Genomic DNA, 23,143 nt, shown 5'->3' on the forward strand with positions numbered 1-23,143 from the left:
TGGTAGCGATTTCTTCCTCATCTTGGAGGAGAACATCTATAGGTTTGGGCAGCTGTCTCCACCCTAAAGAAGGGCTAGTTTCTTTTATAGTTTCAGAGTCTTAAATGTGAAATGTGAGATTAAGTACATGGTAGGTGTTGTCAAATGGAACATATCAATGCAGTTCCTCTATTTCCTACAACCATTAGTATTTGGACAGATACCCTGGGTAATTGTAGGCATTTATAATTAGGTTTTGATGGGGAGCCATTTCAAGAAAATGATTTAGTCAGCTGTGAACCAGATTGTTGGCCAAATCTCCCGCCCAACTGAAAACACAGCAAGGCATGTTGATACAAAGAGAACTTTAGAACTATGCTCAAAGTTCCATTATTTTGCCAAAAACAATTGCATCACTTCCTAGGAACATAATTACATGTCTCATGAACCTCTATTTTTCTTTTTAAAAAGTACAGCCAATGGGATTTTATTGGCACAACCTGTAGCTCAGGATCAGAGTCACAATATGTGCATCAAAAGCAAAGGCTGGGCAATGTTCTGTGTGATCATGAATAGCATTTAGAGGCCTCCAAAGTTCCAACATGAACTGGTGTCAACAGTTGGACATTGACATTAAAAAGACTAGAGAGGCATTTGACCCTCAACCCAAGATGAGACTTTAAAGAGGTTTTTTTTTATGTTTATTTACTTAGAGAGAGATAGAGAGAGAGAGAGAGAGAGAAGAGGCAGAGAAAGAATCCCAAGCAGGCTCCATGCTATCAGTGCAGAGCCTGTCTTGGGGCTTGATCTCACAAACCATGAGATCATGACCTGAACCAAACCACGAGTTGGGATGCTTAACCAACTGAGCCATTCAGGCACCCCCAAGATGAGACTTTAATTAGCAGACAAAACAGAGATGCAAATGCCTGTTATGTTCTTTTGAAGGCTTATCCATGTACAACACAAAATTGTAATTAAAAATCTCCAAATAACCAAATCTAACTCAAGAAGGCAATGGCTGGACTACCATTACCCTCAGTGCTCACTACTAGCATCATATTGCTGTTTGAATGCCTCCTTCAAATGACTTTGTAAATCCTTCATTATCTTCTTTTAAATGGGTAGCATCTAGCATTCCTTAAACCTTCAACCTCTAAGTGAATATATTGTTTTTATTTGGAAACTACCAGGGAAGAAACCTGACTGTTCAAAACAGTGAAATCAACTTAAGTTGATAACTTATGTACAGGAATTCCTACAACTCCTACTCTTTCCAACATAGAGCAATTTGACTTTAGTCTAATTGGGTCATTTATAATCTGCTACAAACAACACAAATATCTTTCCCAACACTTGTTTATGAGCTTTATGTTGTTTATTTATTTACTGGAAAAACTTCCAGGTATTTTAATGTCAGAAATATGATCACTTTTGAATTGTCTTTCCTAACTGGAGCCAGGGCTGGCATGCAGCATTGAGATTTTTATTCAGTCCCTAAACCCATTACATACAGAAGCTGCATCATTTTAGGTCTTATTATTTTGGAGTTTACATGTAGCCTCCTCTCTAAATCAACCAACACATCTGTTATGGGTTGAATTGTCTCCTTTACCCCAATCAAATTCCTATGTTGCAGTTCTAACCCCCAGTATATCAAAATGTGATCTTATTTGAAAATAGGGTCATTGTAGATGCAGTTAGTTAACATGAGGTCATACTGGAATAGACTGGTCCACTATGACTGGTGTTCTTATAAAAAGGAGAAAATTGGATATAAGACACACACTATGTGGGGTGATATGTCTACAAGCCAGGGAATGCCAAACATAGTTAGCAAACCACCAGAAACTGGGAGGGTAGCATGGAACAGATTCTCCCTGATGCTCAGAGAAGGAACCAACCCTACCAACTCCTTGGTCTTTCAGTATCCAAAACTGCAAGAAATAAATGTCTGTTGTGTAAGCCACCCAGTCAGTAGTTCTTTGTTATGGAAGCCTAGGAAATTAACACACCTTCTTCACTAGTGTGCCAGCGAATAATCTCATTAGTGATTCCTTTTTAATCCCTGCTCCTGTGTATTAAACAGGAATATGTGCATGTTACCAGTGATCCCAGGAGTTATCTTCAAAATGATGGCTATTTTTAAAATGGATATCTCTAAGCATTCCTTTGACCTTCCAAAAGATGAAAAATGGTGAGACATGGAAGGAAAGCAAGACACTTTGTCTTCTTCTTATACCTTCCTTTAAAAAATATTGTAGCAGCCCACTGGGTACATACTAATAGTGAAAAACATTCTGATAGAACTATGAGCATCAATCATAAGTGCAGCCAATTGGGCATTCAACTAACGTCTTTAAGGTGGGAGCTAAGCAACAGAAGGATTTCAAGTAAGAAAATAAACAATGAAGTATCTTTGCTATCAAGAAGGAGAGAAGGCCATGGCTTTCATCATTTGGGAAACCAAATAAGATCCACAAAAACAAACTACTGCTTATAAAATAGAAAAGGAGGTAGTAATATCAAGGGAAGATCAGTAGTCAGCACCTGGATTGAAACCTTGACTTTCCTAGTCCTAGAAGAATTTGGACTAGGCAAATTTCCTACTACCACTACATTCCCAGCTTCCAGATCTTTGAGTCACATTTGATATGTGTAGTTGTCAAACTACTGATGGCAATTCAAGTTAACTTCTTAGAGGACAGTTGGAGATTTGCAAAGAGCTTGTAGCAAAATTTCTTGGGGCCCTATTACGATCATGTGTTGCTTTGGCACACATGTAATTCCTATCAGATCCAAATTCCAGCCACTTACTCAAAATTGAAGCATCCTGTAAATGCCTTTCTTGGGGCCCTATTACGATCATGTGTTGCTTTGGCACACATGTAATTCCTATCAGATCCAGATTCCAGCCACTTACTCAAAAATGCCTTTCTTGGGGCCATATTTTACCTCTGGGGATTTATAGTGGTCTTAGGAATAATGGCTTCACATGTATCATCTCTAATCTTTGCAGCAACCCTACAAAGTAGGTGTTACTTACCCTGATTTATAAATAATGAAACTGAGGCTAAGGGAAATTAAATATAGAGTCTCCAAGGTCACATAATTACCTAGTGTAAGTCAGGATTCAAATCTAGGACTGTCCAACCTTAAAGTCTGAGCTATCTCTACAAGCTTGCACTATTCTGCCTTTGAAGAAATGCTGGATCCAGTTAGAGAGCAATATTTCAGTTTGTTATTTCTCCTTGAGTTTCTAAGATTGCATTTAAATTTTTGTCAAGTGAGATAAGGTTGTGGCACTCTTTCTCAGCTTTGACTGTTACCTCCACAGAATCTCTGCCAATGCCAAGTGTAAATTTAAACTAGTTATGTGCCTAGAAAGCCAACCACTGAATGGTTATTCTGAAAGTGTGGCTAACTGCCTGCCTTAAGTAACATATGGACAGTTTGGGCCTTGAATAATCTTGAATGATTGCTTTTGCTGAAACTCATAGCTCATTGTTGCACATCTTCCTTCTGTTCTTTCTTTCACCAGCAAGGACTTGTTGAATGTCAAGTCTATGTCATACGCCAGACATGGAGATGAAAAACATATTCCCTGCCTTGGCTATGCAAAGAAGATGGGTAAATAAACCAACAAATTAAAGTACAATTATTTTATCATTAAGATGTCCTACAAGAAGTGAAACCTGAGCTGAAACTCATGAAAGCCGTTATGGTTAATCATATTGAGAAGAGAAGGGAATATCTAGCATAGAAGGAACAGCATGGGCAAAGCATAAAGGCATGGGATTTTAGTTTAGCGTTGCTGGAAAATAGGCTGCTGTGGAAGAAGACAACAGATGCTCAGCAAAGACTAGATTGTAGAAAGTTCTCTGGACTAAGTTAAGTTTTCTTAACCTTACCCTGAAGGCCATAGGAAAACATTAAGGATGTTTAGAATGAAAACAACATGAACAGATTTTCATTTCAATAACAAAATTTCACAGTGACAGAAAATGTGGAGGATAACTGGAGGTCCCAAGACCGGACACAGGACACCAGTTACTGGGGTAAGTAAGACGGGAAATGATGGAAGCCTAGATTTAGACCATGGGTGTGAAGATGGAGAGACAGAATTAAGAAATACTTGTAGAACTAACAGACCTTAAAGGATGGTTAGATCTATAAAGAGGTGGGCACCTGGGTGGCTCAGTTGTTTAAACGTCTGACTTCAGCTCAGGTCATGATCTCATGGTTTGTGGGTTCAAGCCCCACATTGGGCTCTGTGCTGACAGCTCAGAGCTTGGAGTCTGCTTCACATTCTGTGTTTCCCTCTCTCTCTGACCATCCACCACTCATTCTCTCTCTCTCTCTCTCTCTCTCTCTCTCTCAAAAATAAACACTTGGGGTGCCTGGGTGGCTCAGTTGGTTGAGGGTCCAACTTCGGCTCAGGTCATGATCTCACAGTTTGTGAGTTCGAGCCCCACGTCGGGTTCTGTGCTGACAGCTCAGAACCTGGAGCCTGCTTAGGATTCTGTGTCTCCCTTCTCTCTGCTCCTCCCCTGCTCATGCTCTGTCTCTCTCTCTCTCTCTCTCTCTCAAAAATAACGATTAAAAATTTTTTTAAATAAGTAAACATTAAAAAAAATAGATTCTCCCTCTACCCCTCCGCTTAGCTCACGCTCCCTCTCACTCTCTAAAAGAAATAAAATGAAAACAAAACAAAACAAAACTTACAGAAAGGAGGTTAACTCAGCCATTTGTTTTCCTTTATTCCAAAGTCTTACTAAGAATATATTACTGTCTTTCTGGGGCGCCTGGGTGGCGCAGTCGGTTAAGCGTCCGACTTCAGCCAGGTCACGATCTCGCGGTCCGTGAGTTCGAGCCCCACGTCAGGCTCTGGGCTGATGGCTCGGAGCCTGGAGCCTGTTTCAGATTCTGTGTCTCCCTCTCTCTCTGCCCCTCCCCCGTTCATGCTCTGTCTCTCTCTGTCCCAAAAATAAATAAAAAACGTTGAAAAAAAAATTAAAAAAAAATATATTACTGTCTTTTCCCCATTCCCTGTTTATTTTCTTGGTATAATGTTCACTTAATTTTGCTTGAATATCTCTTATTCTTCACAACTACCAGAAGCATTATCACCCACTACCACCAACCCAGCAGTCAGCAAGTATTTATGGAGCACATATTACTAAATCATACTTTGTCCAATCTTGTAACAAATTTATAATCCTCTCTTTTATTCCTGAATTTCTATTAGTAGTCTCTGTTTGGTTTAATCCTGTATTTTTAGTGGACTGTGTTTTCCTTTCTTTTTTTCTTTTTAATTTGAGATAGCATGTGAGAGGGGGAGAGGGGAAGTGGGAGAGAGAGAGAGAGAGAGAGAGAGAAAGAATCTTAAGCAGGTGCCAAACTCAACGTGGAGCCCAGTGCGAGGCTCCAATCAATGACCCTGGAATCATAACTTGAGCCAAAGTCAAAAGTCAGATGCTCAACTGACTAAGCCACCCAGGTGCCCCAAAGGCATTGTGTTTTCTTAGTGTGTAATTTTTTCTTCCCTTCCTGTGCCATAGTATTTCAGTGCTTAAATTTTCTCTGTACACCTGCATTTTTAAAAATTATTTACTCAAGACAATGCTGCACAAATATTTCTAGTCCATTTTTAAAGCATTTAAAAGGATTTAACATTTAAGTTGTAAGTTAAATCAATAAACTGATAAAAACCATAATCGGCAACTACTTTCATTAGTAAGTTAACTTAACTTTCATTAAGAAAACATTAACTACTTAACTTTCATTAAGAAAGCAACTAAAGATTGTTATTCATTTGCTTAGGCTCTGGTGTACTTATTTCCAATAAATAAATAAATAGCACTATACTTTGCTCAAAGAATTCACAAGATGAAAATATTTTAGATCCTCATATATGTAAATTATACTCATTTTATTCCACAGGCTATATATCTCAAGATACAAAGTTAAAATTCAGCTCCTGTACCACGGTAAGAAATGACATAGTTAACTAGAAGGGAAGTTATTTTGGGACACATGGGTGGCTCAGGTCATGAACTCACAGTTTGTGAGTTTGAGTCCCACATTGGGCTCCCCTGCTGACAGCTTGAAGCCTACTTGGGATTCTTTCTCTCTCCTTTTCTCTACCCCTCCCCCTCACCAGCAGGGGCTGCGTAGAGAAAGAGAGGGGGACAGAAGATCTGAAGTGGGCTCTGTACTGACAGCAGAGAGCCCAATGTGGGACTTGAACTCAAGAAGCCCAAGATCATGACCTGAGCCAAAGTCGGATGCTCAACCGACTGAGCAATCCAGGCATCCCAAGACAAGTTATTTTAAATGCAGGCTTATATTTATCTTATTTATTCTTTTTCTAAAAGTAATAATTCTACACTCAACAAATATTTACAGTTGTTTTCAGGGCACCTGGGTGGCTCAGTCAGTTAAGCACCTGACTTTGGCTCAGGTCATGATCTTGCAGTTCATGAGTTTGAGCCTTTTGTCAGGCTCTGTGCTGACAGCTTAGAGCCTGGAGCCTGCTTCAGATTCTTTCTCTCTCTCTCTCTCTCTCTCTCTCTCTCTCTGTCTCAAAAATAAAATAAATAAATATTTTAAAATATTTATAGTTGTTTTCTTCAAGAAATCTAAAAGACTCCCTTGTATCACTCAAATTTAAAGACTACCTCAAATGGCATAACATAGACTTTTAACTATAGAGAACAAACTGTGGTTACCAGAGGGGTAGGTGAGGGGATGGGCGAAACAAGTCAATGGGATTAAGAGTACACTTAAAATAATGAGCACGGAGTAATGTATAGAATTGTTGAATCACTATATTGTACACCTGAAACTAATATAACACTATATGTTACCTATATTAGGATTAATTATTTTTGAATGGCATAACATCAAAGAGGAAAAGTAAATGGAGAAACAACTGTCCGCTAAATGCCACCCTTACCCATAGTGTGCATACCTAGTTGTCCTAAGCATTACTTACACAGATTGCAGTCTCGTCACTTAGCCTCTCCATCAAGTTTTTATTGAGTAAATTCTATGAGCTTTGCTCTGTGCTAGGCTCTGTAGATACAAGAGATACATAAAACACGGGTCCTGCCCACAAGGAGCTTACAATGTGGTTGGGAGTTTTGTTAAACAAACTATAAAAGCTCTTAAAAATACATTTTGTACAAACTATTTTTATATAAAAAGGCACTTCAGATAATGAAAAAGAAAAGCCTTAGAACCTGAATGAAATGCAGCCACATTTTTATCCATGGATGAGCCTAGAGATATTTTGAATTAACAAAATATTCAGTAAAAGGCTAGATTAATGAAAAATATAAGCACAAATATTTTTAGGACAACAATTAAACATTTAAGTAATGATAGTAATTAAGAGTATATCAAGCTAGGTATATTTTATACAGATGTTTAAAGTACCTGAATAATTACCATTATCTTTACAATACATTTCTTTTGAATGTCCTTCCAACTACTGAGAATGTTGAAAAAAACTTTTGTTCTCTTGGTTTATATGGTTCCTTTATAACCTGGGTTTTATTATTTATTTCATTTTTAAAAACCATTCTTATAGACAGTAAAAATGTGGATTAATTCAACTCTTACTGAATTTTCATATCTTTTATGGACCAAAGTCCCCTTATAACTATAAGACACATATACACATTTACATATAAAAGATAATGACTCTAATTTTCTCCTCCTTCCTTGGGAGAATTTGGATAAACATAGCTTCTGATGGAAGCCCAATCATCTAATCCTAACATGCCCTGTTTCCATAGCTCACCCTGGCCCTATGCCATTTCTCTTCAGACTACCCAGCCCAACCCCTTCTGGAGCAGAAGAGCTGGGTGTTTGCTTGTTTTTGTTTGTTTGTTTGTTTGTTTGTTTCACACTGGGCTGCAGTGGTGCTGTACTAAAGCACTGGTTCTGCAATAGGATGGAGGTGGGCATAGGCACGAGTTCATTGTTCCAAAGCAAACGTCATAGGTCTAAAATTACACAGAATATATTATACGTAGTCAGGAACCAAGTCTATACAAGTCACCTGTAAAGCATTTTAACATCACAGGTTTGTTTGCATATGTTTTCCACAGAGCTTCACAGTAGGTACTATAATTACAATAAAACTGTAGATCAAGCCCCATTTCTCCACACGTGACCTCTTTGGCAGAAATTTATTTTATTCTGAAGGCTAATTCTATTCTCAGCGTAATCTCATTACATAATTATGAGAATCCATGTTTCTGGAAGATAATTTTAAAAAGGAAGATGAAAGCCCTTGTTAAAAGTCAGTAAGTGTGTTGCTGAATCATGATCCAGAATATTTGAGAACATCTGTTACAGAACTGATTTAGGGTGAATTTAGTATGAAATGGATATATTTCTGTGGATTAAAAATGAAAGTATCAAAAGTATTTTACACTGGCATATACCATCTCTCCATTAGATTTCAAACTAATTTGACAGAAATCATTTCTAATTGTGTGAGAACTCTTTACCAAATAGTCGTGATTTTTCAAACTTTTCCAATCATTTTATTACTTGATGACTTTCACATGTTTTAATAAACATTATTGTATTAAACTGCATGTGATTATTCTGCCTGGATGTAGCTTTGGGGGGGGGGGGAGAGTAGAGTGTGCAAGCAAGGGAGAGGCAGAGGGAGAGAGAGAGAGAGAGAGAGAGAGAGAGAGAGAGAGAGAGAGAGAGAATCTTAAGCAGGTTCCACGCTCAGCATGGAGCCTGACGCGGGGCTGATTCCATGACCGTGGCATCACAACCTGAGTGGAAACCAGGAGTCAGATGCTCAACCAACTGAACCACCCAGGCGCCCCTGGATGTAGCGTTTTTAAATCAGGAAAGTTTAACATAAAATTTCCCGAGTTGAATAGCAACATGGAAACAAAGAGCTTTCTTTCTATAACATTCATTTAAATTTGCAACTGCTAATATTGTACGTAAACGTTGCCTTTGTTGAGAATTTACCAATTAAGGACCATCTTTCTTGGTCTCAAATACTGCACTAGTGTTAAGAGACCTATGGAGAAAATGTAAGAAAAGGATCCTGTCCACCATGAAATAGAATTTTGTTAAGGGGAAAAGACATATATAATGAAAATATTTCAAGAATAATATAGAAATCATCAAAAAGAACACTATATAACTTCAGAGTGGGATAGGAAGAGAACAAAGAAACTTAAATTTCAAGGCCTAAAGACAAGGTGAGATTGCACATTTGGGAGATGGGTAGGTTTTGCGTGGGGAAAAATAATCATGAAGTATTATAAACGAGAATAGCACGAAGAGATTTGAAGTTTATTCTGTCCATGACATTTAAACCTACATAGTCAGGAAAACAGTTTGTATAGTTGAAACTGAGAAGTCATATTCTAGAGCTGGAGATAAGTCTGGATAAAGAATTAATCACATTTAATACTTGTTGAGTATCTACTGTGTAAGGCTCACTTTACATACATTATCACAATACCCCATTACAGGTAAGTATCATTATCTTTAATTTGTAGATTAATTCATTGAGATTCAATGAAATTAATTAAATTTCTCAAGCTCACAGAGCTAGTGCGTGGCACAGCCACATTTAAATCCAAATTTGATTCCAAAACCCATGCTTCTATTTTTGTCTTGTAAATGGAATATCATGGAAACCAATCTCACATCTCACTCTACTGTAAGAAGAACAATAAACTTGGAATCAAAGAACTTACAGTTGGATCTAAATTCTTACTTATATTACCCATGAGACATTGGGCAAGCCCTCTGTAAACTTGGGCCTCTTTTGCAAAAATAAAATAATTTCATATTTTTCTCTGTGTGTACAGCAAGTTACATAAAGCCATTTAAAATACAAGTGTGAATGAAAATAATTGTGTTTTACAGCTAATCCACAACTGGTTCAACTATTTAAAGGAATGACTCACTGCTTTGGTTTAATTTAGTCCACAGAGAGGACAATGGAGTCACAGTATAGGCTCCTAAGGCAAAACTGCTGATACATTTTATCATGGCTTCCTTAGATGTCCTAGTAGGTGAAATCATAATCCTTAGCACAGTGGCTAAAGGAGGGACACTCAATAAATATGTTTTGAACTGAGTGAATGAGGGGGGAAAGGGAAAGAGGAAGAGAGGGGGAAAGAAAGTATGAGAGAAAGAAAGACTGGTTGAATTTACAAGCAGGTAAGGACATAAGCTGAAAGATATTCAGTGACTCAGAAGTGTTTTTTTTTTTTTTTAGTTTATTTATTTATTTTGAGAGAGAGGAAGACTCACAAAGCACAGGTCAGAGGGGGTGCAAAGAAAGAGGGAGAGAGAAAGAATCCCAAGCAGACTCCATATCAGCACAGAGCTTAATGCAGGGCTCGAACTCACAAACCGTGAGATCATGCCCTGAGCCGAAATCAAGAGTCAGATGCTTAAACAACTGAGCCACCCAGGTGCCCTTCAAAAGTATTTTTTAAAAGCTCATAGAATTTCTAATTTCAATTCAGACAAAATAGATTCCTTTATTTCATAAAAAGTAACAAATTTTGATATTTGGTAGCTATATCACTTACTAATTTTGCCTTTTGTATGTCACCTGGGAAGAAATTTTAAGAAATCCTGAACCGATAGTGGTAAATCAAAAGGCTATGCCCAGATTTTTTATTGCTCTAACACAATGGTTAATCATGTAGCCTCACTATTGTTTTCTGTGACACCTCAGAAGAGCCCTTAGCTGCACCCACTCCTTTTAATCTTCAAAGACAGAGAAATAGCACTTAAGCTGATTCCTGAGTTACAAAGTGGCATATAACCAGAATACAGACCTAAGGACTTTTAGTTCCAAGCTTAGTGCAGAGGAACACAACATCTCCAACACATTCATCACACATTTGGCATAAATATCTTTTGCCATGGTGCCCTCCTGCCTCCATTTGGCACCCTCTTCTATCTCATTAAAGTTTATGTCCTAGTAATTGAATTCCTGCCCTCAAAATGTTGACTTTTCACTTTTGAAAACTTACACTGATTTTTCAAACTCATAAAATCAAAACTACCATAAAATGTAAAGATGTCCATACTGGTTGAGACTCAGGCAATGGCTTGAAGTTGGGGGAACACTGAAAAGTGGGTTTTAATTTTCTCACTTTTTTACCAATCATTCTCTGTGAAATCGGGCTCAACTTCTTAAATATGTACCCAAAATCCAGTTCCAGGATGCAATTTAGCACTCATAGGCACACTTTACGATAATAAACCTGGTTTCAGTGGGTATTACTGACGACAAAAAAACATTAATTTTTTTTAAAGACGAAAATGAAGAAATAATCCAAATCAAACATAAATTCTCCTTCTCAGGTGGGAAGAAATACACAAACTCAGGGAAGCAGGAATTTCAATAAAAAGTTCAGCTCCGTTCTTTCATTATCTGTTAGAATAGAGAGAGAAAGATGTAATAAGCATGGGTAGGGGGACTGTTTTTGTCTGGCATGAAGAGAGGGTATAAGTGAGAAATACTTAGACTTTGAAACATTCTTTTTTTTTTTTTGAGTTTTTAAAAAATATTTAGGAAGTTTATTTTGTAGGTCACACAACCTTTATAAATGTTTCCATAATTGTATCTTGGCCAGCTGCAGAGTCACTCACTCTGCATGAAACATTCCTATTTGAAGTAATTACATGTGTGTTTTGTAAATAAAAACAATTTAAATAACTCTGGGATTTTGGATCACTTAAGCTTCTGAATGATTTAATTATGCTAAGTATATGCTTTTTATGAGTAATTTTTCTGGTTCCCAAGTTTATAAGTCCAGTAGAATAATCAAATCATAACACTGTATCAGTTGTAGTCACATTGAATAATCTTGTTGTAAAAACAAGTTCCAATCAGTGTCTAACAATACCCTAAAAAGATATAAGGATGAATGCAAATCTAAATAACCATGAAATACAATTTTTCTCCTATCAAACCAACAAAGTATTTGTGTGTGTGTGTGTGTATGTGTGTGTATGTTTTAAAATAATATACAGTGCTGGTTAGGATGAAGTAAAGCAGAAACTCTACCACACTGCTGATGAAATTTTGAATCTTTATAATTTTTTTGAAAAGCAGTCAGACTATGTGCATCTTTAAAGAATATTAAAAATTGGCATAGGGGCGCCTGGGTGGCGCAGTCGGTTAAGCGTCCGACTTCAGCCAGGTCACGATCTCGCGGTCTGTGAGTTCGAGCCCGTGTCAGGCTCTGGGCTGATGGCTCGGAGCCTGGAGCCTGTTTCCGATTCTGTGTCTCCCTCTCTCTCTGCCCCTCTCCCGTTCATGCTCTGTCTCTCTCTGTCCCAAAAATAAATAAAAAACGTTGAAAAAAAATTTTTTAAAAAAATGGCATATTAATTATTTCTTAAAGTATAGTTATGATAAAACAATCACAAATTTTTTAAAACTATATTTCAGTCTTTAGGTAATGATATAGTTCTATTCATTGTGGGGCCAAATTTGAACACAGATTATGATAAGTAAACTACAGTGTACCTTTTAATAGACTATCATAAATATTAAAATTACTTTTAAAATAATTTGTAAATGGTCTGGGGAATGTTTATTTCATGTTAAGTTAGATAAAAACAAGATATGGTAAAAAAAAAAACAAGATATGGTAGAGCACATGTAATATTATCCTAAGTATGTAAAACAAAATCAAGGAAAGGACAGGGGGAAAAGATGAGAAAGAAATTTACTAAAATGACGGCAAATTTTTCCTGGGGAGTGGAAGTAAAGTTTAGCAAGCTGCTTTTCTTTCTAATTTTCTGTGTTTTTCTAAGTTTCTATAGAAAGCTTGGTTTATTTTCATAATGAAGGGAAAGGACAATGGGATTTACTTTAAAAAATTAAAAATGAAATTAGAGTGAGCCTACTAATAAAGAGATGGGAACTGGGGATCTCCCTTCTTTTCCCTTCACTTATTTTCCAAAGAATTCTGCATTTATGGCAAAAAAAAAAAAAGTGCCCAGAATAGATGTATTACATGCAGATATTTATGGAAAGGCTGTGGGACGATGAAGATGAGTTGAATAAAAACTTTATTGACTTTGAAGCTACATTCCAGAATGAACCAGCTTATTGGTATATTTTAGGCATTGTTGCACACTATATCTCTATTGGAAAACACATTTTGATCTTCCCCTGAGGAACAGAAGTGATTACCTTTCAGTAACTTCAGCCATGAGAGAACAAATGGCCAAAGACTTTGAGCTGCTTAAATGTCCATATCCATCCTAACAACTTACATGGAATGATGGAGTCATTGTACCCAGCCTCACCCAGGGAATGAAATAAAATGAACGTGCTGACTTTCCATTACAATAGCGAGTTCAACTTATTTGAAAAGCCAAGTGTGCTATGTTTGAAAAAAAAAATTAAAACTTTTCACATTCTTTCATTAAAACAAAAAAGATCACATAATGGAGTAATACCCAGAAGATTATTCATTCATTTAACCCTATAGTCAGAAATATTGAAATATTGAAATAAGGTGTTTTAGGAAGGAAGTTAATGCTTGAAATTTAATATGACTATGCATTGTATTCGGCATTATGATCTGCTTTCTAGAGTATCCATTCTTTGAAGTACGTGTTTTATACAAAATAAATCTATTCAAAAGGGCAAGCAGGGGTGTGCTAACCATGTGGCGAGCACACTGAGTTCTGATGTCTAATCAAAACAGAGTGGCTTAGCCTTAAAATACTCCTAGAGGGTGTTCTTAGTGTGAAAAATCAGTGACATGCAGGCTCTTTTACTGCATGAGAGTTGACTAGTCACAAGATCAGCCTGGAACCAGTCTCAGAAAGTTCTTAGTTGGAGGAAATTTAAGTGAAGTTGTAAAAACAGCAACAGCTCCTCTAAGGAATCTAGTCCTCCTTAGTCAGATGTGTGTGCTTAAACTGCACTTTAATTCTTAGGGATATTTTGTCCTTGTAGCATGAACGCAGATCAGAACAGAGATAGGGGAAGGCTATACTGTAATCTAGACAGCTTCTACATCTCACCTTTCCAACTGGTCACTCCACATCAAGGTTGAGGAGCACTGGTGGGGTAAGGAGGTGGAGCTGGATGCATAGTTGTTTGTGTGGTGCCTGATCTGTGAACAGACAGAGGGTTTCAGTGGACAGAATCATTGATGATGATCCCTTTTGTCAGATGACTGTTCCTTGAACATTTTATAGAAAAGCAGAACCAAAAATCTATACATCAATTTGCTTAGCTGTAGCCAACTAAACAAAAATATTTTAGATCTTATCTTCCCAAGACTGCTTCATTTCTGCCTCCAAGCTTTGACCCACCTTCTATTTCCTCCTATAGTTTCACACCATATATTACTTGAGTAGAGACCACACCTAATACGACTTCTAAATCCATAGAGCAGCTATCATACCACTTGTTAAATGCTGAATGAAAACTCACTGGCTTCGAGGGTGCCTGGATGGCTCATTCGGTTAAGTGTCCAACTCTTGATTTCTGCTGAGGTCATGATTTCATGATTTGTGGGATCAAGCCCCACATCAGGCTTCGTGCTGCCAGCCCAGCTTGGAATTCTCTTTCCCCCCCTCTCTCTCTGCCCCTCCTCAACTCAAAGAAATAAAAGAAAAAAAGAAAAAATAAACTTAAAAAAAGAAAAACCCCACTGGACTCAAATGATTGGTGTAGGTAAATCCAATTCTACCACTTTCTAGCTTTCAGTGACTTTCTGTTACTCCTAGGACAGACCATAATTCTTCACATGACCTCAAAGGTCCTTTTTGATCTAGCCTCTGTCTGCAACTCCAGCTTTGCCTGTTGAGACCACACTAGCCATCTGTGAATATCATGAATAGCATCATCCTCCTTCCTACCTCAGGGCCTTTGCACTTGAAGCTTCCTCTGCCTAGAATGCTCTTCCAATTCCCTCATCATCTGGCTGATTCCTTGGAAAATCACTTCTTCAGAGAATATTCTGAATATTGACTAGGACTGGTCCCCCACTATGTGATACCCACTATCTTTTTTTCAAGAGCTCATTGTAGCTTGGAAACAAAAGTCACTTTTGTGAGTATTGTTTAATACTTGTTGATATCTCTAGGCTACAAGTTTCATGCCTAGTTTTCCTTACCACTGTGTCTCCACCAGCTACCACAGTGCCTGACACATAGGTCATGGACAGTTAAGTATTTGTGGCACGATTAAATAGGATTCTCCAAATAATAGCTTAAATTCACTGGATTCTCCAAATAATAGCTGAACAATGTTCTACAAATAATAGCTTAAATTCACTGGATTCAATAAAAACTACTAAGAAAGAAATATTTCCTCTGTATACATTTTGTTAGTAATTCTCTTATAAGAAATGGCTGAAAAATTAAATTCTTACCAAAAAAAGTATTACAAGAAAAGAAGAAATAAATGAAATCCAGTGTTTCCTTAGTCAGTATTTTTTATTGTGTTCCTTAGGTATTTTTTTCTCAAAGGTTTAGTTAAGATCATTTTAAACAGCATGCCCATTTCATGTAGCATAAATTACATAAGATGTAATTCTCTTTATTACAGACATGTAGTTCTCCAATTCCTGACTGTGTTAAGCAAATATATAATTTCTGTTTTAGGAAGGCAGTATTATTTGAAGGACAATAAAAAGATATGTCTTCTTTGCAAACCAAATAAACACTTTGACCAATATCTATTTCAGCACAAATAGAAGTTTAATGGCACTTGTAATAGAAATATTGTGGCTCTGGAAGAGTGGTCAGAGTTGAGGTCAGAGTAGAGAAAAAAGCACAGGATTTTCTATTTATTTTCTGAGCCTTTCAGAATCGCCTATGTGCCTTTGTAAAGAATAATCAATCCAGTTAGATTGGATACCTAACTACTGGACCCCTAGGTTTTTTCTTCCTGCTCTTATACTACATAGTTTATTGTTTGGAAGCCTGCTTTAACTAAGTAAAGTACTTGGGGTTGCGTTATTTGTTGGCTTAACTTGAGGAAAAGATACAACTGTAGGCGTTTGAATATCATGTTTGTCCAATGTCAAGTAACAGAAAAAGAAGGAACTGATGGGGTACCTGGCTGGCTCAGTCAGTGGAGCATGTGACTCTTGATCTGGGGTTGTAAATTCAAGCCTCATTTTGGGTGTAGAGATTATTTTAAAAAACCATTTTTAAAAAGAAAGAACGGAAGGGGTGCCTGGGTGACTCAGTCGGTTGAGTGCCCCACTCTTGGTTTTGGCTCAGGTCATGGTTTGTGGGTTTGAACCATGTCAGCATGGAGCCCGCTTCAGATTCTCTGTTCCCCTCTCTCTCTGTCCCTCCCCTGCTCATGCTGTGTCTCTCCAAAATAAACAAACATTAAAAAAGAAGAAAGAGGAGGAGGAGAAGGAGGAGGAACTGAAGAAATGAGGCACCGCAAGGTAACATGGGAAGAAGTGGGAGCTTGGAAGCATGGTATGGTTCCCTGTTGCACTCTCTAAACCACTCCTCTCCATTGAGCCCTATTTCCCTTACAAACACTCCATGATTCGCTCCATCATTCTCAGAAAACTTTGCCTTTCTGTCACACCTAATTTCTGCAACTTACTCTGGCCCAGCAGCCAGTGGCTCATTCATTTCATGTCTATTTTCGTTCCTATGTATCTCTTTTATTTTACCCGGTCTCTCCAGTCTTTGTGCCCTTGTCTTCCTGGTTAGTGAATCAGTTTGACCTATATGAAACTGACAGTTTTGTTGGATCAAAAATGGTTGGATGTTGGAAATTATTTATGATTTAACTTAGTAACAGCCTTTTAACTAACCAGTGTTCTGAACCAAATTTTTCTCCTCTTGAACGCATCCTTCATATTATTTCTAAAGCAAACCTTGGCCAATCCTAAATATCTTTGAATGTTCCCCATGGCTACAGGATAAAGTTCTGAAGACCCACCACTGAGTGACTCCCAACTTGCATCTATCTCCAGGTTAATCTCTTGCCTTTCACCAGAGCCTTGCTTCAGTCCCTAAACTATGCAGTTGGAGACTGGCCAATGCTTTTTCACCCTTACTTACTGTGGAGTTTGCTATTGCCTTTCTAAAATGCCTCTCTCTATTTCCGTCCAGAATTAATTCTACTTCTCCTTCAAGACCCAGCCTTTCATTTTCTTGGCAAAGTATTGCTCCTATTATTGTCTTTCTATACCATTGTACACATTATTTAAATTGTACTTTGTCAGTTTCTCACTCTGATTCACAGTAGGAACTCAATAACTTTGTGAATAAATTGATTTCTAAGTAAATGATTGGCTCTCCTCTTGATCAACATTGTGAGACAAGGACTGATCAAATTTTTCAGCACACAAAGAACCTACTACGTGTAAGTCACTTTTCCAGGTGTGATGGTATGCTCATACTTTAAAAGATTCCCTTGGTTTAGAAACACATAGTCTCCATATGCTTCACATTTCCCCTGAGAATATCTATCCTTACATTTTACCTGTGTACGGCTTTTCTTCCCAGAACTGGGAAGAAAGCACTCAGACACTCAGTGCACATTTTTAAATGAATGAATGAATAATAAGTAAGAACTGTCTTAGGCTGAGTACTCCCAGAAGCAGAACCTAAGCCAAGGATTTGTATTCAAGTGACTTATTAAGAATGTACTCCCAGAGAAAAACCAGTAAGGAAGTGGGAAAGTAGGACACGGAAGAAACCAAGCAAGGAGTGCAATTTTAAGTGATTCCAGCCTCAGCCTGAACTTGTGGGAAACTCTGGAGTATAAATTACAATTTCAAAGTTTGTCTCATTTATAAACAAAGAATCTGGGCTTCTCTACTCCCACATCCATCAGTCAGTGCTTCTTTGGGGGAACGAGACCCCCAGGCCCTCTGGCTTTTCCCTTGCCTTTGAAGGTGAGAGTGTGAGCAGTTATCAGCAAAACAAGCAGAAGTTGGGGGTGAATATATAGAACTGCTGTATGGGATCTAAGAGGTTCTGGGTAGGACTCCAATTATGTGGGATGTACTACCAGCCACACACTTAGCAAGTTGTGGCTGGTAGTGGCGGGGGCTGCCATATGCAGAGATTGGAGAACTCTGGGAAGGTGTCCTGTAGACAATTGTCTTCACTCCTGCTACTGATGCCTAGGATCCCTTTAGCTAGGGTCAAAACTTTTAAATCTATATGGAGAAACTATATTTAAAAAGAGAATTACCTTGTGTGGAAGAGAGAAGAGGTAAAAAACACTTATGTAGAACCCACCATAGGTCAGGCAAGGCCAAATTTGTAGGTGTAATTAAATGTAATGTTTTGTACCCTGGCTTTCATACACACTCAAGTATAGGTCCTTCTGAGAGTGTAGGATGTGCAGGCACTGAAGGGCCTCTCTTAGACATTTTACTGCTTGTCACCATGAAGATGGTATCCTTTATGCTGCCCAACATCTTCCTGCTCAAGATAAGTCCTCTTTCTCTCGTTTGAGCTAAGCTCAATTTGGGGGTTTTTTACCCCCAAATTGCCAAACATGTACAATACCCCCTTTGCCCACATTGCTGGTCCTCTCTGGATATGACAGCCCAAAGATTTCAGTTAAAGCAACCTTATTTTCTAAGCCATACTACAGAAAATTTTTAAATATTCCAGTTAAGATAGAAAACAGAAAAGACTCGGTGTGTGTGTGTGTGTGTGTGTGTGTGTGTGTGTGTGTGTGTTTGTGATCTTGAATTTGAATTTGACTTTTGGACCAAATTATTTTCCTTGTGGAAATTGTGGTAGAAATATTGATGCATAAGTGGCCACTCGACAGACACCTGAACACAGCCGGGTTGTTTTGTCTACTGCCATGGCTTGTTGGTGGCCCCTGGGCCATCTGTGGTTTAGCTGCAGATGCCTGACGCCTGTGTTCCCAGAGCCACTCTGCCTCTGTCTGTTGAATACTGTGTTTGTCTGGGAGGCTCCTTCCAGAATAACCCGGCTGAACTCCACATTAGCTCACTAACTTCTCATCCGTTGCCTGATCCTGAAGAGCTGAGAGGTATGGTAATCTGCATTGTTTTCTTCAGAATTGCAACACCAGATTCAAAACATATTGTAAAGGCCCTCTGGCTTTCTGAAGGATATAGAAAACTGTTCAATAAGTACTTATCTCCTATCACTTCTAATGACCTGTGTCCTTGGTACAGATCACCCTCCCCCACAGCTAGCCCTCTTTTCTCCCATCTTTCTGTTCACTGGCTGTGTTTCATCCATCTTCAGATATTCCTAAACTTCCCTTATCTCTAGAAATAAAACACACAGAAACACATGTGCTTGACTGCCTGAACTTTCCCCTTTCTGTACGTGTGGTCCAATTTCTCACCTCCCCTTTCACCACCAGCTTTCTATGTGGTACATCTACTACTTGTACTTCCTCTCCCTTCAAAGGTCTCCTAAATAATAGCCCACAGTTATAAAGTACTTTCTGTTTTGTCAGGCACTGTTCTAAACATTTTGTAAATATTAATGTATTTCATTCTTTGAAGTTGGCACTATTATCATCTTCTCTTGACAAATGAGAAAACTGAGGCACCGAGACATTAAGCAACTTGTTCAGGGTCACCCACCAGTCAGTGGCAGAGTTTGGACTCAAATGCACATAGTCTGGTTCCAGAATACATGCTAACTACAACCTACACTGCCTCACTGAGTCCAACCCCCATGACAGTGAAAGTAGTGTCTTGGAAATTTTGGTTATTTATCATAATCTCTGGTATGGTAATACTTGGGCTACATCTACCTGTACCGCATAGTAAGACTTAATATTTACAAGATTGTCCCTCTCTTGTTACACAAGTATAATAAAACATCATAGATCTAGAATGAATAAATTATTCTGATGGGAGCTGCACTAAATGTAATTTTTTTCCAAATTTTATATTTTTATGATAGATAAAAAAGGAGTCATTGGTCAAAGTAAAAACTAAAGCATGTAAGTCAATAGGGGCAGAATTTGACCTACTTGAGAGGGGAAAATGGAGATAATTTTAGAATGATGAAATGCAATTCTAGGCTTCTGATATCAAATGGGTTTTACCTAATCGAGGCAATAAGATATGTTATGCATTTCTTGATTACTGCCTTGGCATAATCTGGTACAGAGACAATTGAAATAACAAGAAAATTACAGAAAACAGCATAAAATCACACTCCAGAGTATAACCTGGTGACTTCTGCCATCATCTTATTTGTTGTAATTTGTAACACATATCTTGATACGGGAGTTCTTCTTAGGCAAGCATGGTAGTGATCCCTGAAGAAATAAACAAAACTGCACATTTTAAAGCTAAAGAGATCACACAGTCCAACCCTCTTATTTACAGATGAAGATATGAGGGAACATTACTTTTTATAGTCACAGAGCTAGTTTGCAGCAATGTCTCACCTAAAATTCAGCTTCCTTATTTCTGTTCCATCACAAAGCCCGATAATTAATTTGCATATTTGATCCACTTATAAATACCACTATAGTATATAACAGTTATTCAGCAAATAACTAAGAAAGAAAGAGAGAGAGAGAGAGGAATAAAGAAAGGAAGGAAGAAAGGAAGGAAAGAGGGAAGGAAGGAAGGAAGGAAGGAAGGAAGGAAAGAAGGAAGGAGGGAAGGAAGGAAGGAAGGAAGGAAGGAAGGAAGGAAAGAAGGAAGGGAAGGAAGGAAGGAAGGAAGGAAGGAAGGAAAGAAGGAAGGGAAGGAAGGAGAGAAGGAAGGAAGGAAGGAAGGAAGGAAAGAAGGAAGGAGGGAAGGAAGGAAAGAAGGAAGGAAGGAAGGAAGGAAGGAAAGAAGGAAGGAAGGAAGGAAGGAAGGAAGGAAGGAAGGGAGGAAGGAAGGAAGGAAGAAAGTCTGGCCCGTTATACTAGTCAATGAGCCCCACAGAGATTTTTATCTGCTTTTGTTCATTGGTGCGCTCCTAGTGACTAGTCTAGAGGCTTCCACAGTGCAGCTTAATTATTATTTGATGCCTAAATGAATGATTTACATAGAGTGTCTCTAAGTAGATTGACATTATTTCCATTTCATAGGTGAAAAAAATTAAAGCTCAGTAATGTGACTTGCTCAAGTGTAGACTAGGACTAGAAACTAGACCTTTTGCTTTTAATTCATTACCTGACTATAAAAATACTGCTTTCTGGGGGCGCCTGGGTGGCTCAGTCGGTTAAGCGTCCGACTTCGGCTCAGGTCACGATCTCGCAGTCGGTGAGTTCGAGCCCCGCGTCAGGCTCTGGGCTGATGGCTCAGAGCCTGGAGCCTGCTTCCGATTCTGTGTCTCCCTCTCTCTCTGACCCTCCCCCGTTCATGCTCTGTCTCTCTCTGTCTCAAAAATAAATAAACTTAAAAAAAAAAAAAATTAAAAAAAAAAAATACTGCTTTCTGATAAATCAATTAGTTAATTATTTTGTATAAGAAATGTAGATACATAAACCAGCAAAATCTTTTTTTTAATGTTTATTTATTTTTGAGAGAGAATGCATGCAAGCTGGGGAGAGGCAGAAGGAGAGGGAGGGAGAGAATACCAAGCAGACTCCACGCTCAGCACAGAGCCCAATGCGGGGCTCAATCTCACAACCGCGAGATCATGACCTGAACCAAAATTAAGAGCCAGACACTCAACCAACTGAGTCGACCTAGTGCCCCCATAACCTTCAGTAAAATTCTAAAGAAATGCATACAGCTGGTGGATTATCTAGTGTCATGTGCATGCTGGTCGTAGTCATGTCTACTCCTTGTCCTGCTATTTCACACTACCAACAAGAAGAAACAGTTCTCTCTTCTTACTCTCCAAAGCTTTCCTTCCTTTCCTGCTCTTTTCTCAGAGAAACAAAAGAGGTATACCCAGCATCTCTTCTTCTAATGATTGTTTTCATGGCTCTCCATGAGATCTTGAGCAGCTAGAACTATACTAAAGGCTCTAACGTCTTACGATCTTCTCATCAGAGGACCTACATCTTTTGGGTTTTTGGAGCCTCACTGGCCAACAAAAAATTACACTGTAACTAGGCTAGGTGACCTCTAATACTTTGATTTAAACCTGGCCTGTTGGAGGCATTCTAACTCTTTTCCTGTCTAAAACATTAAAATATATTCTACAGTGGGTGTTATATGTAAGTGATGAATCACTAAATTCTATTCCTGAAATCATTATTACACGATACGTTAACTAACTTGGATTTAAATTAAAAAATAATGCCATAAAAACCATTAAAAAGTGGTTATACCAGTTGAAAAATAAAGAAATAGGGTGGAGGGGCGCCTGGGTGGCTCAATTGGTTAAGCCTCCAACTCTTGATTTCGGCTCAGGTCATGATCTCACAAGTTCGTGAGTTTGAGCCCCACATTGGGCTGTGTGCTGACATCACAGAGCCTGCTTGGGATTCTCTCTCTCCCTCTCTCTTTGCCCCTCCCTCTTGCTCACTCTTGTGCATACGCTATTTCTCTCTCTCTCTCTCTCTCTCTCTCTCTCAAAATAAATAAACTTTAAAAAGTTAAAAAATAAAGTAAAATATATTCTAAAGACAAGATAACTTAAATGCAGGTAACACTGGCTTCCTCGCAATAGTACAGGTTGTAAACACCCCAAGAATTCAGAGAAAAGGGAAATTAAAGTGAATCAGGAGGGGTTTGACTTTTCATCAAGAGATATCAGGTGTGAAAAGAACTGGTGGGGAGGAGGGGAAAGCTTGAACACAGGCCTGAATTTACAAGAGTAAGAAAGAGCAAACTCAGCTGGCTGTAATGTGCAGCTCACTGTGGGGCTAATATTGGGTAGAGCTGCACAGCAGTTGGGGAGCCTGGACAGCTATCCACTCCAAGAAGTCTAAGCTTTGACACAATTTTTGGAATTACAAACGGATGACTGGCAGCCAGCAACCAAACGCAGGACGAAGGATCAAATGTTAAACACTGCCTTCTGGGGAACAGTGTCCAAGGCTCCAAAGACAGCAAAAAGGGCTTTATTCGCTGGCTCTCATGGACTATTGTCCACACTTTTACCACATCTTTTACAGTGCCTGGCATATTTGCTCTCACATCCAGCTCCCCAGTGGACTCTGAGAAGCTTGAATACCAACACTGAAGATATAGCTCACCCACAAATTTTCTTTATTTCATGCTACACCCTA

The 23,143-nt window shown here is 38.4% G+C and overlaps 1 protein-coding gene across 8 annotated transcripts in view; it reads right to left on the reverse strand.

Annotated features, from left to right (window-relative positions):
• Positions 1 to 23,143, reverse strand: part of PTGER3 (prostaglandin E receptor 3) — a 182,954-nt gene that overhangs the window by 93,887 nt on the left and 65,924 nt on the right. For 4 of the 8 annotated variants that reach the window (XM_042952152.1, XM_042952151.1, XM_042952153.1 and 1 more), the window contains exon 3: positions 14,044 to 14,135. The exons of 3 other annotated variants lie outside the window; for them this stretch is intronic. In XM_042952152.1, the coding sequence (XP_042808086.1) occupies positions 14,044 to 14,135 (92 nt within the window). Of the gene's footprint in view, positions 1 to 10,501; positions 11,429 to 14,043; positions 14,136 to 23,143 lie in introns of those variants that run through there. One more of the 8 variants, XM_042952154.1, reaches the window with a different exon arrangement.

Source organism: Panthera leo, chromosome C1 (assembly GCF_018350215.1).
Source record: "Panthera leo isolate Ple1 chromosome C1, P.leo_Ple1_pat1.1, whole genome shotgun sequence".
In the NCBI taxonomy this organism is placed as follows: Eukaryota; Metazoa; Chordata; class Mammalia; order Carnivora; family Felidae; genus Panthera; species Panthera leo.